The sequence below is a fragment of the Macaca mulatta genome, chromosome 1, assembly GCF_049350105.2.
Source record: "Macaca mulatta isolate MMU2019108-1 chromosome 1, T2T-MMU8v2.0, whole genome shotgun sequence".
NCBI lineage: Eukaryota > Metazoa > Chordata > Mammalia > Primates > Cercopithecidae > Macaca > Macaca mulatta.
The window spans coordinates 67,363,509-67,380,080 of NC_133406.1; the positions used below are offsets into that span (position 1 = coordinate 67,363,509).

The 16,572-nt window shown below is 52.3% G+C and overlaps 1 protein-coding gene across 3 annotated transcripts in view; it reads right to left on the bottom strand.

Annotated features, from left to right (window-relative positions):
• Window positions 1–16,572, bottom strand: part of LAMB3 (laminin subunit beta 3) — a 135,160-nt gene that overhangs the window by 1,932 nt on the left and 116,656 nt on the right. For all 3 annotated transcript variants that reach the window (XM_077937086.1, XM_077937094.1, XM_015117616.3), the window contains 14 exons: window positions 16,071–16,191; window positions 15,120–15,308; window positions 13,406–13,561; window positions 12,756–12,952; window positions 12,241–12,352; window positions 11,024–11,402; window positions 8,660–8,820; window positions 8,326–8,546; window positions 7,842–8,039; window positions 7,397–7,541; window positions 3,249–3,456; window positions 2,717–2,858; window positions 2,205–2,381; window positions 1,270–1,423 (listed from right to left, as the gene is read on the bottom strand). In XM_077937086.1, the coding sequence (XP_077793212.1) occupies window positions 1,270–1,423; window positions 2,205–2,381; window positions 2,717–2,858; window positions 3,249–3,456; window positions 7,397–7,541; window positions 7,842–8,039; window positions 8,326–8,546; window positions 8,660–8,820; window positions 11,024–11,402; window positions 12,241–12,352; window positions 12,756–12,952; window positions 13,406–13,561; window positions 15,120–15,308; window positions 16,071–16,191 (2,560 nt within the window). The remainder of the gene's footprint in view (window positions 1–1,269; window positions 1,424–2,204; window positions 2,382–2,716; window positions 2,859–3,248; window positions 3,457–7,396; window positions 7,542–7,841; window positions 8,040–8,325; window positions 8,547–8,659; window positions 8,821–11,023; window positions 11,403–12,240; window positions 12,353–12,755; window positions 12,953–13,405; window positions 13,562–15,119; window positions 15,309–16,070; window positions 16,192–16,572) is intronic.

Genomic DNA, 16,572 nt, shown 5'->3' on the forward strand with positions numbered 1-16,572 from the left:
ACAACTCATATTTGCTTATCACTTACTAGTTATAAAGTGGTTGCAGTGGCATTAGCTACTGAAAAGCCAGGCTTCACCTGAGCTGTACTTGTGGTTTAAGCCCAAACAAGGCCAGAGCAGGAGGTTAGTTTTCTCTTTATTTAATTTCATTTGTTAGTTTCAGCCCATCTTTCTGAACTTTTGCTATTGCCTTAGAATACTGGTTCTGTTACCTGGTGTCTCTGTTGTCCAGAGACTTGATAAATTATTTATCTTCATACAAAGTATTGGATGAACAGGACAAGGAAAAGCACTGACTTAGCCGCTGGCCCCTTCCCCTAGGTCAGCTCCTCTCACTTCATCCTTTGGGTGCAGCTGCCCATGGCCCCAGGTTTATTCATCGTCTACCCACCAGCCCAACCTTTTATGTGGTGCCCACCTGGCTATCCAACGAGACTTCTGCCAAACACTTCTGCTGAAATTCGAAGGAACTCTTTCTGTGGCTTTCACTGGATACACCACTCCAGTGATCCCATCATCATGTCAGCCATGACTCTAGTTCCCAGGAGCCCCTGTTCTCCTTTCTGAGAAATCTTCGGAACCCTTCCGAAAGCTACTTTCATTATGTTTCCATCATATTCAAAACCCTTGGATGTGCCCTACTGCCTCCTGAGCTATCTACCCTCCTCATCCTCACACTAGAAGCCAGGCATAGGGACAAGTCATGTTAACCCCATGCCACTTCTTTCCCACCAGCTCCTCAGCAACCTTCTTCTGTCCCTATGTCAGAACATACCTTGTTGCTTCCCAACACCCTTATCCTAATGTCCCTCCTCTTCCTCACAGCTTCTCCCAGGCCTATACATTCTTCCAGGCCCATCACAAATCTTCTTTTCTTACCTTCACTGAACATGTCTCTCTCAAATTATTTATGCTCTGAGCCCTAGAACTCTTATTATTCAACCCCTATCAGAGACCACCTCATCCTGTTAAATACAGTTCTATGCATCTTAAACATAAAGCAACAGGAAGAGAAAATATGACCCCACTGTTTGCAAAAATAGAAAAAATGGTCCCATTAATTGCGAGCTTTTTGAGGCCAGGTCAAGTCATGGGACCATCTCTGCATTCCCCAGCCTCATACATACTAGACGCCCAGAAAAAATCTCATTTGATCTTACTCCCATAGCATGGCTAGCTCCAATAAGAATGGGCTTCAGAAGCCTTGGGTTGGGTGGGACCAGCCTTCATGAATGCCCAGTAGTCCGTGCCCCTGAACCATTCCCTCACCTTTCATCCTGTCCATCATCTCCATGGTCTCCCCAAATAGCTCCTCTGCCTCTGTCTTCACACTCTGGATCCGGGCACCCTGTTCACCCAGCGTGGGACTCTGACCCAACCGGTCCTTCAACTCAGCATACTTTTGTTTTATTCTCTCAAATCCCTGAAAAAGGTAGAATAGTCTCAGTGTCATTGTCATCATGCAAGGTCCTAAAGACCTGTGGCCAAAGCACTTGATGTCACCCAAATCAACACACAGTGGGAAAGCGCCTCCTATTAACCCCCAATAGAATTGGTTTTGCCTATTAAAACGCCTGAGTCACAGACTATGACTTAAACTTCTGTGTTTCCCTCTTCCCATGTCCAGCTCTTGACATGTCGCACCTCACTCCCAGGACAATGTTAGTCACATCACAGGATATTGATATTAAGCTGTCACATAGTATACTTAGCAACTTGGTCACTGTGCCAGGATTGAAAGTGCCAGTGTTCCTAGCCATAGGGGGAGCAGGTAGTGTGTGTGAGACACTGAGAATGGGCTCTTTGATCTTCTCTCTCATCTAATTCTGACAATCGTGGAGCCCAGGTTAGGATAAGCAAAGAGCATCTGTCCAGGCTGGGGATCCAAGAGACAAGCTCTGGATCCAGTGTCAGGGGACCTGCTTTATAGATGAGTCTTAGGCCTGTGAACAAGTCACCACCTCATCTGTAAAAGGAAAGGGATTGCACTGGTCATCTCCAATGTCCCTGAGCCAACTATACCAAAGGCAGTGGAGGGAGAAATCAGATGCCTGGCCAGGTTTGGGTTGATTCTCAAGCCTCTTCTTGTTCTGTTATTCTAAGCACATTTGAGTTTGTGGTCTTATAAAGTGTGCAAAGTCCTCTCCTGCTCAGGACCCCCTCACTGGCCATACATCGTTGAGCTAACTCTGCCTTCTCTGTACCTCTTGGGCACTCAGTGCCTGCTCGCTGGCACCTTCTGCAAGCTGCTGGGCCTGGACTGCCTGTGCCCGCTGCTGCCGGGCTTGGTGGCGGAGCTCCTCCATCCGTGTCCAGAAGTCACCCAGCTGCTTGGTCATGCTTGTCACCAGCTTTTCTGCTGGCTGCAGTACCTGCTGAACCTTTGTGGAAAGAGGGAGATCTGGCATTTGTGGTGGGTCTCATAGGTGGGGGGTTCATCCCCATTTTTTCTCCAACTCATCAGGCAGCAAAAACCCTCTCCAATCAGAACAATCAAAATTGCCCACCTCTCACTCCTGCCTTCTGCATCCCAGCCACAAGATCAGAAAATCCAAGGCCCAAAGCCAGCCCAAAACTTGTCACCCTCCTGTAGAACTCCACCTCAGCTTTCATCTAGTCACTTTTCATCTAGTCACTTTCTGGCATTTTCTATGCCTGGTGCCCAAATTTTCCTGTTTATGCCCAAATATGTGTGGAGGAAGCCATGATGCCTCACCTCAGCAACCCTATCCTGGATAAGCCTAAGGGAGCGGCTGGTGCCTTGCATGGTGTCCTGAGCTTCCTGCAGTGCCACTGTGCCCTGCCGCAGGTTCCCAACCACATCCTCCACCTGGCCCTCCACTGCATGGGCTCGGCTCCTGGGTGAGAGAAGCATGAGGGAGAGGAGAGAGAGAATGAGTGAATAGTGAATCAATGTGTGGTTCGACTCACACACCAGTCCAAAAGAACACACTTCCCAGCCAAGACAAAGAGCAAGGAAAGTATTAGCTTTGACGCCCCAGGACCCCACCAAGCAGACATGATGAATGTTTGTGTTATGCCTGAGACACTCTCTTGGCAGTTTCCAATACGGAAGACACAGTCACGCAAATTGTTTAACCTGCACTCTGGACTCTGTGTACCACTCCTCACCATCGTAAGCATCCCCTCCTGTCTCCCAGCCCTCTGCACCCCTCTCCCAGCCATGGGGTTGAGAAGCAAAACTTCTCTCTTCTGGGCAGAGAGAAGTTCAGGGCCCAAGGCCGTACCTGGCTTCCTCAGCCTCAGCCTGCAGCCTGCGGGCCCGCGCAATGTCCTGTTTGGTCTGGGACAGCACCAGGTCCACGTTGGGGAGCCTGGCTGCAATGGCCTGGATCTCATTCATCTTCTGCAGAACAGTAGCTGAGTCTGTGGGCAGCCACAGGGCCAGCACAGCCTCGCTGACCTCCTGGATAGTGGCTGCATCCGTTTCGGGGTCTGGAAGGCAACCATGCATTAGACTGTGGGAGCCCACTAACCTCCCCAGAGATCCGAGGCCTCTCCTGGCTAAGCAGCACCCGTGGAAGGCACTCATGGTGGCCCCTCTATCATGGTGTCCCAAGGAGCTGCTGCCCCCTCTCAACCAGACTCAGGTGTCTGTTCTCTGGAAATTTCTGGGAATGCTGTAGGAGGATGACTATCCTGTGCTCCATGCTGCAGGAGGGAAGAGGAGTGGGGGAGTGTCATCACAGCTGTGGCAACTAAGCGTCTGGTGTCACAGGAAGCTGCGGGCTAGGGAGAAGGAGGTGGTGCCAGACAGCTGGTACTGAACAATGCCTGCAGCACATGCACAATCAGCCCTAAATTGGGAAGAGTGACCAGAAACTGGAGCTGCTTCCTTGGCAAAAAGACCCCTTCCCTGCACTCCCCCTCAGGCAAGACTGCTCATTTTTGCAAAGGCAAATAAGAATGATCAAGTCTTTGCTGGAATATCACCTTCTCAGGGAGGCCAACCCCAGCCATCCAATCTAGAATTGCAACCTCCACCCTAGACTGTAGCACACTTTATCGTCCCTCCCCGCCTCATCTTTCTGTCTAGCACTTGCACCACCCAGGTACCAAAAACTGTACTCATCTAACTGGTTTTTTTTTTTTTTTTGTCTCTTTTCCTCTAGAATGTAAGCTCTACAAGGGCAGGGGCTGGGTTTTGTCCACAGCTATATCCCTAGACCCCAGCATAGTGCCTGGCACTTGGAGGTCCTCATGTGTGTAGAGTGAATGAATGATTGACAGGGCTTCAGGTTCAGATCGCTGCTTTACTATTCAAGCCACCTGGGCAAGTCAAGTGGTTCCCTAAGCACAGTTTCCTGATCTGTGAAAAAGGAATATCAATCCCCAATATCAATCCTCAACCTGAAGGTACAACATAAAACAACCCATTTGCAAGAGTTGTTACAAACCAACTCTGGGTCAGAGAGTAAGGTCAGAAGTACAGAGATGACATCTCCTCCCCATCTATTCCAATTTGCTTTTACAGATTTCGCTGGTATTGAGGTATTAAGGAGGGGGGCACCCACTCACCCAGATGATTTGTCCTGGGACCTGAACTCCTCCGGGGTCCCAGGCCCAGCCTTACTCTACACCTAAAGGGTACTAGGTGACCACACAGGTCTCATTCCCTGCCCCATCCCATGCCAGGCAGAAGGACACTCCTGGAGGGTGGAAGCCATGCTTGTTCATTGCTGTGTCCCTTGGGGGTTTGCATGCAGCATAACTGTGGTTGAGTTTCATTAAGTGGGTTTATCCCAGCAGCAAGCTTTCACAAGGACCTTCCTCATGGAGATTGTCGACCTCTCATCTAACCCAGAGTCCCACTCTCAAAGCAAGGCTTCACATGCAACTTCCCCAGAAAGCCTTCCAGGATGAGCACATCCCCACCTAGATCTGGCCCTTCCTTTACTCTGCACCACTTCAGCTGCACCCTTAGGCTCAATCTACATGACATTCAGTCACAGAGCCTTCTGGGTCTCAGGATGGGCTCAGTAAATATTTACTGCATTGAGCAAAAGCATGGGAGGAGTTGAGACTGCAAATCAAATTAAACTCAATACCTGCCTTTATGGAGCTGAAAATCTAATGGGAGACAGGCACATGAACAAAGAAGTACAGCTTTGAGTGAGTGGTGTAAACACAGGTGCTACAGTAGCCATGGGAGGGGCCCCCAGAGCCACCTGATAGGTCAAGGGAGGCTGCTGGGAGAGTGGGATGCCTAGGAGGATTCCTAGAGGATGAACAGGAACTAGCCGGGTCAGCAGAGGTGGGAGAGGGGAGACAATCCAGAGAGAGGAAAAACATTTGCAAAGGCAAGTGGCAAGAAAGTGTGTATTTGTGTGTGCATGCACACTCACAGGTGTGTATGTATATGTGTGTCCATGCCATAACGCAATAGGGTGTGGATGACAGAATCAGACCATTAGTGTTGAAGCCTACCTGCACCACTGCTGAGCTGGATGCCTTTAGCCAAGTTGCTTAACCTCTCTGTGCCCAGATTACTTGTGTGCAAAGTGGAAGTAATAAGAGTACTTAGTTCATGTAGTCAGGAGTAAATGATGTAATACATGCAAAGCACTTGGAACAGTGCCTGGACTCAGAACTTAATAAGCCTTAACTATTCATTTTGTCAATTCCATTTGAAGAACTGGGAAAGGCGATGTTTCCTCCTCCCTCCACAGACTTTCCACTCTCCCTCCCACACCATGACCCTACATCTGACAGCAGCCAGCGCTCAGAGGCGTCTGCACCAGGACTCTGGAGACCAGAGTCCGAGCCTACAGCTACACAAAATTTTCCTGGGTTTCTCCCTGGAGCCAGGCCTCTCTCAGGCCCTGCTTTTTCTCTCTGACCCTGGACTCATCATAAGACTTGACCTGAGATACAAGCATAAGAAAGACGACAAAAGGGGCCTGGCAGCTCCCTGTCTGTACACGTGAGCCTGTTCACGGTACTCACCCAGCAGGAGAGAATTCCAACCCACCTCCCAACCCCTGAGGTCAGAGCCCTGGCTGAGATTAATGCAGGATGAGTAGCCATTCAGCGTCACTGGACTTGACTCAGGGTCAAGACTCCCTTATCCATGAGCCTAAGCCCCACACCTTGACCTCCGCCATCATCCACATTTGTGGGGCACAATCTCCCTAGATTCCCAGGTATCATTTTCCCCAGGTGTGGGCCTCATGGCCTTATGCAAGTCATGAGACCTCAGAAGAAGTCTCCTGCCCCTCTCTGACCTGCCATCTGCACTCAGGAGGGGACTTTGGCCTATCTGGGGCAAAAACACAGTAATAGCAGCAAGAAGAGCCACTGTCATTACACCAAGCCCTAGGCTCATATTAACTGGGCTCCCAGCCAAGCAAATTCCCTGGCAGGAACCAGAAATCTAACAATATCAACTCCTGTTCCTGAGGCACCTTTCCTTTTTCAAAACACGTTTTACATCAGTTATTTGATCCTCAGAATAAACTTGTGAAATACTACCGTCTCCCCATTTATAGAAGCAAAAGATGAGGCAAAGAGAGAAGCAGCCTGCCCAATGTCACATGAGTCTCCCGGGTCCTGTTTAGGAATCTTTCCATTGTACAGCCCTTCCTCACTCCCCAGGGCAGTGAGGAAGGGCATCTGGTTCATTTATTCATGCCACCTATGTCAGATGCCTTTCTGTGTCTGGCCTTATGTTAGGTGCTGGTGACACAGTGGTCAAAAAGACAGACAACCATCCTTACCCTCCTGGAGTCCCCATTCTAGTGGAGTGACAATCCACTTGTCGACAACTGAATGACGGTGAGTAGTGCGAGGAAGGTAAGACACCGAAGGGGAATGGGAGATGACAGGGGACAACCAGATCAGATGGTCAGGAAACACCTCTCTGGGGAGACGACCCAGAGGACAAGAAACAGCCCTGGAAAGAGGATTCCAGGCACAAAAAGAGCAAATAAACATTCCTGAAGCAGGCAAGAGCCTGATATGTTCAAGGACAGCCAGTGAACAAAGCAGAGAAGAGCCCAAGGTCACTCCCAAGAGATGGACAGAGGCCAGGCTCTGTAGCCATGATAGGAGTTGAGAGCTCATTCCAAGAACAAGGTGAAGCCACTGAAGGATTTTAAGCAGGAGTGAGATGTGATCTGACTTATACATTTTAAAAGAGATATTTCAGTTATTGTGTTGAGAATGAGAATGGGTCACGAGGGAGTGGAGTGGGTGGGAAGGGCAGATGGGAGAACGACAAGGTCGCGGCCATGGTGCCAAGGAGAGGTGGAGGCCTGGAGCAGGATGTTGCAGGCCTGGGAGGAGGGAGGGAGGGCTGGCTGATGCACTGAACATGGGAATGAGGGACAGGCAGGACTGGAACAGCAGCCAAGGTGGGAGTGGAGACCAGGCTCACCTGTTAGGAAATCCCGGACCTGCTGGATGAGGAGCCGCGTGCGTCTGACATCTTCCTCCATCTGGGAGCGGCTGGTGCTCACCTGGGTCTCCAGGCGCTGGGCATTGGATTGAATCTGCGAGGCTGATTCCTCGGCTGCCCTAATCTGTTGACACACACTCTAGGTCAGAAGGGATAAGGCCCCAAGTGAAATCTCTCAGCAGTCCCAGAATTCTGTGGATCATCCTCTATGCCAAGACCTACCTAGGAAGCATTTGTAACCAGTGCAGTTTCTATGTGGATGTCCAGTAAAAGAGAAAAAAACTATCATGCACTTGCTGTGGCACCTTAAGCAGGTCACTAAAATCTCTGGGCTTTAGTGTAAAATGGGAACTCTGACTTGCCCGGGGGATCTATTCTGTTTGCCTCCTCCTACCTGTGCCCATCCCACCTTGGCCACACTTACCATCTGCCTGGTCTGCTGGAGCTGGGCATTGAAGCCCCGCAGCTGCTCAGCCACCTGCCCTGCCGTCCAGAAGGCCCCACCAGCCCTGGGAAGGACACCCCTGCAGTGGGAGCCACAGGCTGTGCCATTGTCATGGGGACACAGCTCACCAGGGCATGATCCTGGGGTGCAAGCCATCTGCCTGGAGCTGCCACAGAGCTGTAGAGAGATGGGGCTGTCAAAGAGGCTACCCAAAGCCCCTCAATAACCAATCCCACCTCACACCTGGGAAACCAACAGCCAGACATCTCCATGACAACCAAGCACAAGAAACTGGTTTCCTTGGCAACTACTGAGCTCACAATGAGCACAATGGTCGGGATGGCTGGGGGAGTGGGGTTCTCACAGCGGCAGGTCTGCCCTAATGGGAAACAGGTGGCAGCAGTTGGTGTGTGACAAGCTGGGGTGTGGGCTCCAGGAAGTGGGACTCCATGCCCCAAGTCACCTTGTTGAAGGTGGGTGTCAGGTCAGGCAACGAAGACATCTCCAGCCTCAAGGCCACAAGCTGGGGGCTGCCGGTGCCTCCTCCTCCTCCCGCCTGCTGCGCCAGCCTCTCTGCCTCTCTCCGGCTGTCCCTGAGCTGGTCCAAAATGTGTGAGCTGTCGGAGACCTGCTGAGCAGCCTGGGCTGACTGCTCGTAGGCTGTGGTTAGCATCCGGAAGGCTCCTGTGGCAAGAAGCATGGGGAATGGAGATGGAGGAGGAGCAGGAGGGAGGGGGGCGGCATGCCCACCACAGCAGTGCCCATGCCCGGGGTTATCTGGGTGGCCCTCTCCTCACCTGAAGGATCAGCACTGCTTAGTTTTTCAAACTGCTCCCTCTTCCTCTGATACATAGTGAGGAGACCATTGAAGCTTCTGTCCAGACTCTCCAGGTCTCTCAGAAGGGACAACGTCTCTTCCTCTAGGGGCAGATCCGGCTGCAGGCCCTGGAGAGCTCGCCTGAGAAGGGAGAGGAGCTTACACTAAAATATAGGAGGGAGTTGTGCCTCCCCAGAGCAGCCATTCCCTTAGAGCAACTGCTACTGAGTCAGAACAAACAGAGGCCTTGGGCAAAGGCACCAGAACAGAGAATCCACAGGCTAAGGGGGTTCCGCTGGACAGAGGCTGAGCGGCCAGTACAACGTTTCTCTGTCCATGCATGGGCAGAGCCACAAAACTCTCTTCCCTTGACTTCCATGACCCAACATTCCCAATTCTCCTCCCCCTCTTCCAGCTCCTGGCTTCCATGAGGAGCACTGCCCTGATGCCCTCCTCCTTCGCTCTCTACAGGCTGGCTTCAGCCACTACCTTTACAGCTGCAGCTCTGAAATCTCTTCCACAGTCCACACATCCCACTCAGTTCCAGATCCCACCACTGCTGCCAGCTGGTCATCCCCTCTGAAGGAGGCTCGGGGTCCACCTCCCAGGCCCTTGGCCACTGAGCTCTTGGAGAGTCCTCTCTCCCTGTGCCCTTTGCAGCTCCGCCAACCCAACTACCAGCTCCCTCCTCCAAGCCTCACATTCTCCACCTCTAGGCTTTGATCAGGCACAGAACGCCCTTCCATGGAATGCCCCTCCATGCCTGTGTTTCCAACCTACTGAACCTGGTGGACTGACTGCCCGAATCTGAGACTTAGTTCAGAAGGCACCTCTGTGAAGCCTGCCATGATACGTTATAACATGTGTCACATTATAGTTTACCATTTACACATCATTCTCCCCAGTGCAAGCTTCTCGAGGGCAAAGACTATGTCATATTAATTTCAATATCCCCGATGCCTTGTGCAATGCTTGGTTCATAATAGATGCTCTAAAATTATGTAAAGAGAAAGAAAGAGAGAAAGAGAGGAAGGAAGGAAGGAAGGAAGGAAGGAAGGAAGGAAGGAAGGAAGGAAGGAAGGAAGGAAAGGGGGGAGGGAGGGAGGCGGGGAGGGAGAGAGGGAGGGGGGAGGGAGGATGGGAGGAGAGGGGAGGGGAGGGGAGGGAGGAAAGAAAAAAGGAAGGAAGGAAAAAAGGAAGGAAGAAAGGAAGGAAGGAAGGGAGGAAGGAAGGAAGGGAGGAAGGAAGGGAGGAAGGAAGGGAGGGAGGGGGAGGGGAGGGAGGGAAGAAAAAAGGAAGGAAGGAAGGGAGGGAGGGAGGGAAGGGGAAGGGAGGGGAGGGGAGGGAGGGAGGGAGGGAAGGAAGGAAAGAAAAAAGGAAGGAAGGAAGGAAGGGAGAGAGGGAGGGAGGGGGAGGGGAGGGGAGGGACGGGGAGGGGAGGGGAGGAGACGGGGGAGGGGAGGGGAGGGATGGGAAGGGGAGGGGAGGAGACAGAGGGAAGGGAGGGAAGGAAGGAAGGGAGGGAGGGAAAGAAGGAAGGAAAAAAGGAAAGAAGGAAGGAAAAAAGGAAGGAAGGAAGGGAGGAAGGAAGGAAGGAAGGAAGGAAGGAAGGAAGGAAGGAAGGAAAAAAGGAAGGAAGGAAGGGAAAAAGGAAGGAAGGAAGGAAAGGAGGAAGGAAGGAAGGGAGGAAGGAAGGAAGGTTCCCAATATTTGCTTGACTTCCTCTGCTGGAGCCCCCAGCCAGAGGCTCTAGCACATCGTGAGTTACGAAGCCTCCATTTTCATTCTTCTTAGGCTGCCTTTTCCCTCCCTGCCACTCACACACCTGGATGGCTCTGTGCACCATCAGAAAGCCAGTGCTCAGGGAATGCCAACTAACTATAGAAGCTTCCAGAACTGAATCTCACTAAGAAGGCACCTCTGCTGGTGGGATGGGGGTGTGGGCGGGACCACTTCCATTCCAAAGCCACACGCGGGTTATTTTTGGAGCCCCTGCCTCTCGGATGCCCTCTGCCAGGGTGACTAATCCAGAGCTGACTCCCTCCCACAGGCAGCACTGGGCACTTAAAAGAACGCTGGGCTTGGGCTCCTGGGCTGTGTTCTGAGTCCCAGCTCTGCCCTTCGGGGGCCATGTGGCTCTGTCACATCACCTATCTGTGCCTGTTTTCTCATCTGCAAAACCACACCAACCTCACAGGACTGTTGTAATGGTTGAAAGAGAGAGCACTGTGAAAATGCCTTTAAACTGTAATGCGCTGTACAAATGTAAGGAAGGACCAGTGTGCCCCGTACAGGAACCCTAGAGCATAATTCTTCCAAATGCTTGGCAGGGAAAGGGAATTACCTGAGGGAGAGGATGGCACTGGCCACCTGAGCCACCTCCTGCTCTGTGACTGTGGCGCTGCTGAGAACTGCTCGGATCTGCTCAATCTTACTCTTTGCATCTAGGATCCAGGAGGCCAGGCCACGGTCCTCCAGCCCTGGCCCTGACCACAGGCTGGCGGTAGCATTGCGGAGGCTACCAAGGCGCAGGGCCTGCTCCCGGAGGTCCGCATCATAGGTCTGGAAGCAAGGGTGGCAGGCCACACACACCGGGTAGCGGTTGCAGTAGCCTCGCTGGCACTGGTCACAGCGGGGCCCAGTCAAGCCAGCGCGGCAGAGGCAGCGGCCCGATGCCTTGTCACAGCCTGGGCCCTCTGTTCCCCGGAAATCACAGTCACAGGCTAGGGCCAAGAAAAATGACAGTCAGAGACGGGGGTCAGGGAGACAGAAGCAGCTGTCAGGGAGAGCCCTGAAGAGCAGGTCTGACCTGAGGCTCTTTCTACATGACTTAGAATAACAGAAGTCACAGCTAGAATAAAAACCATGGTAACAGCTGCAGTGAAAGCAAATGCTTACTTAGCACCTACCATGTGCCAGGCACCATTTAAAGTCACACACACACATTAACTCATTTGATCTTCACACCACTCTCAGGATTAGCACTCTTGTTTCCCCACTTTTTCTAGATGTCCCTCTCTGAGGGACAGAGAGGTTAAGTACAGCACGCCTCTTTCTCAAAGGAGGAAACCGAGTCTAAAGAGGGGAAGCAGCTCCCTCAAAGTCACTCAGTGAGGCAGGGGCAGAGCTGGGACCAGAATCTTGTCTGCACACTCCAAGGCCTGTGCTCCTATGGTGACATCAAACTGACTCCCTGGGAAATGACACCCTTCAGCCCTCAGGACTCACTTCCTCCATCTATGAAGAATGAAGAGACAGTCTACCATCCTTGCTGCTGCCTTGGAGATGGCTTCTGGGAAATGCTCTCTCTCAGGGAAGTGGGGAGCAAAGCAACTGGCATGTCACCGGGACTCAGGGACAGCAGGGCATAGGCCTGCCTCAGGGGCTTAGAGGCCACACCAATGGGCCAGAGTGTATGCACTCACAGGGCTGCCCAGGCCCACACCACGTGCATCAATACGGGACGTTCTGCCCTGCTGCAGACCTACATGCCCCCACCACGTGCCCAACCGCGTGCTTGGCCCCCACAGCCTCAGCGTCCCCCAGGCCTTGAGCACGCACCTCGGCATCCTGTAGCTGCGTCTCCATAGGTCCGGTCTGGACACTGGCGGATGGCTGCAGCGCTGCACGTCAGGCCACCAAAGCCTTCCCGACAGGGGCACTGCCCTGTGAACTGTGTGGAGAGAGCAGCGTCAGTGGACCCTGCCTCATAGCCTCTGCCTTACCCTGGTGTCAGGGACCGTGTCCTAGATTCCTGGTCCACAGGTAGAATCCAGGGCTCGTGGCCACCTCCAGAGCTGCTGTGCCCACAAAGCAAGGGCTCCCACCCAAAGATGAGCCTTGAAGTCAAGGCCCAGCGTGGGCCCTTCAGAAGGTGTGCTGCATATGGTATCACTGACGGCCAAGAGCCACAGAGGGAGGGACATCTGGTGACTTCCCCAAAGGAGAATGGGGACAGAAGATGCCCGGTCTGACAGGGGAGAGGCCCAGAAAGGCAGCATGGAAGGGCAGCAGAAAGGCTGATGCTCAGGACCCCTCTCCCACTGAGGGGCCCCCAGGCCACCCTCACTTCGTACCTGGTTGCACTGGGGGCTGAGGGAGTTGTGTGGGTCGCAGGCACACGGTTCACAGCCCTGGCCACTGGCCAGCTTCCAGTGGTAGGGAGCGCACTGGTCACACTTGGGGCCCACCACGTTGGGCAGACACAGGCAGCGCCCACTCTCCTCGTCACACGGCACGTCCCTCCGGGATCCCAGGATGTTGCAGTCACAGCCTGCAGGAGGAGAGCTGCTGAGCTCAGGCAGACGCTCCATGAAAAACTCACCCCCAGAGGACACACATCCAGGGAGGGGCCCCACCTGGGAAAAGAACTAGGCAAGGCCATTCCCTGCAGATGACATGGCTGACTCACAGTACCCCTGCACTGTCCCACCAGTTCCAGCAACCTGGCAGCTCAGCCGCCTGCCTGCCCACCCTCCGTCTGGCTCTCAGTCCCACCTTCCAACTCGGACCTCTGCTGCCACCTGCTGGAAGCCAGTAGCACAGCAGCTGGTGCTGGGTAAGAGGTCAAGAAGTCCGGACTCCTGGCAAAGGCCTGGGCACACCCCCTCTGTCTACCCTGCAGTGGGATTTTCTCTGAAGAGAGCACAGTGAGCAGGGCAAGCCATGGGTCTGGTGGCCCCATGCAGCCTGCCCCATGTCGTGCTGGGCCGCGTCCCCTACTCACGGTGGCAGCCCTGCGGGTTGGCGTAGGTGAGTCCAGTGAAGCCTGGCTTGCATAGGTCACAGCGCTCTCCCTGCACATGCTCCTTGCACACACACTGCCCGGTCACTGGGTCACAGGGAGCCCCTGGCACTGCCCCATCCGGATCACACTCGCAGGCTGAGAGACAACAGCAGTGACCGCAGTAGGAACAAAGAAAAGTAGAGTTCAGAGCAGATTCCAGGAGCCAGGCTGCCTGGTTCAAATCCTTGTTCCACCACTGGCTATCAATTTCATAGCCTTAGTCAAGTTACTTAATCCCTCCATGCCTCAATTTCCTCGTCTGTAAAATAAAAATAATGATACAGCCTTCATAGGCTTCTTGTGAGAAATAAATGAGTGAATGGCCGGGCGCAGTGGCTCATGCTTGTAATCCCAGCACTTTGGGAGGCCGAGGCGGGTGGATCACCTGAGGTCAGGAGTTCAAGACCAACCTGACCAACATGGTGAAACCCTGTCTCTACTAAAAATACAAAATTAGCCAGGCACAGGGGCGCATGCCTGTAATCCCAGCTACCAGGAGGCTGAGGCAGAAGAATCACTTGAACCTGGGAGGTGGAGGTTGCAGTGAACTGAGATTGTGCCATTGCACTCCAGCCTGGGCAACAAGAGCGAAACTCCATCTCCAAAAAAAAAAAAAAAAAAAAAAGAGAGAGAGAGAGAGAAAGAAATGGGTAAACATAAAGCAAGGGGAGCATATTAGCATATGCTAAGTACTATAGAAGGCGTTTTGTTGTCATTACTTACTGAGCAACTACTCTTGCCAACCACTGAACTGGGCACTCTCACATGTTGCCTCATGGAATCTTCATGGTAATCCTGGAGATTATTATTCTCATTGTACAGAGGAGGAAACTGAGGCTCAGATATGTCAAATAACTGATTCAAGTTCTCATTAAAAGTTCACGCAAGAACCAGGGATCAAACTCAGTTCTGTCTCACTCTTCCCAGCAACAAACATCAATAGAAAGTGACTCGGCTTTCCCCAACCCCCATTCCCTGACTTCTTTCAGACCTTTCAAAATGTAAGACCCCTTCATCCAGAAAGTCTTTTCTGACTAAACCTGCCCGAATCAGATTGTTTCAGTCCAGGCCCTCTCCTATATGAAGTCGCTGGCTCTTGTGGACATATTAAGCTGCCTCTGCCTGTTGTCTCCCATTACATTCACAAACGCTCCCTGAGCATCAGTGATTTTCCAGTCAGTGTGCTAGGGCCAGAGGATGTGAGAAATAATCCTTGCCATGGAGGAGTTCTCAATGTTAGGAGAAACAGGAAATTAAATCACAAACCTCATTACAACATGGTAAAGGCGATAATATACATATGGAAAAGGTGCTTTCATCCTTCTTCTTCACAAGTGTATAGTTTATATCACCAAACAGTGTGTGTGTTCCCTGATGGCAGAAACTGTATCTTATGTTTACTTTTTTCTTTTCTATGCCCCAAATAAAGCCCATCTATTGATGGATTGTCTGCTTGATGGTCCAGAGAGGTTAAGTGACTTGCTCAGTAATACTCAGCTAAATTAAAATAATCTCCCACAAATCCTGACTCACAGTCAAGTTTTCATGCTCCATGAGGGCCTTGGTGTACCCAGAAACATGTGATCTATTGCACCCAGAGCAGATGGGGAGTAACAGACAAATGACATTCTGGGTCTCCAGAGCCTCTACTCACGGATACACGTCTCCTGAATGGAAGCTCCCGGGCGCCGGTTCCGGAAATAGTGCAGCTGACACCGCTCACAGTTCTTGCCTTCGGTGTGGTCCCGGCAATTGTCACACACACCTCCATATGCCCCCTGGCTGGCGGCAAACACAGCGGGGTCAAAGTGACATGTCTCTGAGTGCCCATTGCAGTCGCACCCTGGAAAAAGAGAGTCCCAGGGCTGACAGCTGACCCCCGCCTTTGCTGTCTACAGAGCGTGCTCCACAAAAGCTCATTGGCATCTGTAACAACTCTGCAAGATGATCAAGGCAGGGAAGTGGGGAAACTGAGCCCAAGGGAGGTTTGTATAATTTATTTAAGGTTACATGACCAATAAGAAAGCAGAGGAGAATAAGAACTGATTCTCCTGATTCCTACTGTTGGGATAAACCCAAGAACAGTGGCCATGTTGGCCCAAAGCAAGAGACCTTTGAATGCTCTATCCCCAACCCTGCAACTGCCAACATTGGTCTCCTCTTGGGTCACTGCCTGTCTCTGGGATAAGAATCTCTGCTTTCCTCATTTATGTAAACAAAGTCCCTGATTCTAGGGAGCCATTTGAATTAGGAAAAATGACAACAGAAAACCAGATATGTCCTAAACAGGGTAAAGCAACTGGAGAGGCCAGAAGAAGCAGGCTCTGGAGATACCATGAAAGTCACATGGAATCAGAAGCATCAGCCAAGTCATGGTCCCTCCAGGTCTGGCTGAGGAGAAGGCAGGGGGTGGTGGGAGGATGTCACCCAAATACTCTCTCCATCCTCACAGAGCCAGGAGAGCTTGAATTGTAACAGTGCAATTCAGTTTAGATTTACATAAGAAAGACTGGATCCCCCTGTGTCCCAGGTGAGGTCACTGAGGCCTAGAGGGGCCAGCACTTGACCCAGACCCTACAGGGAAGGGGTGATCCAAAGCTCCTACTTTGGCATTCATGGGTGTCCCGGCCCTCTGCAGGTCTCCAGGGCCGGTTGTTGTAGAAGGGCGCACAGCGTTCACAATTTGGACCGGCAGTGTTGTGCTGGCAGACGCAGACATCGTGGACCTGGGAGGGGGACCATCAGCCATCAGGAGTAATCAACAAAGAAGGGCCCCAGGGATGGACCTGCCCTCTGTGTACCACTCAGGTCTGGCTCAGACACCAACCCTTCCAGGATGCTTCCTCTGAATGCCGCAGACTTCACCCAGCTCCTGTGAAACTGTCTGCCATTGTTCCGCACATATGAGCACACGTGTGTGTGTGCACGTGCTTGTGCCCGCACTGCTCCCCTAGTGAGGTTTTTGCAAGCTCACTCGTTGCACTTGGACACCCCCGTGACACCCAATCAGAGGCAGTGCTTGGAAGGTGCTCAGAAACCCTTGGCAAACTGTGGGATCCAGAAGCTGGTGGGGCCCTCTGGAGATTTATATTCCAACAATCTATGAC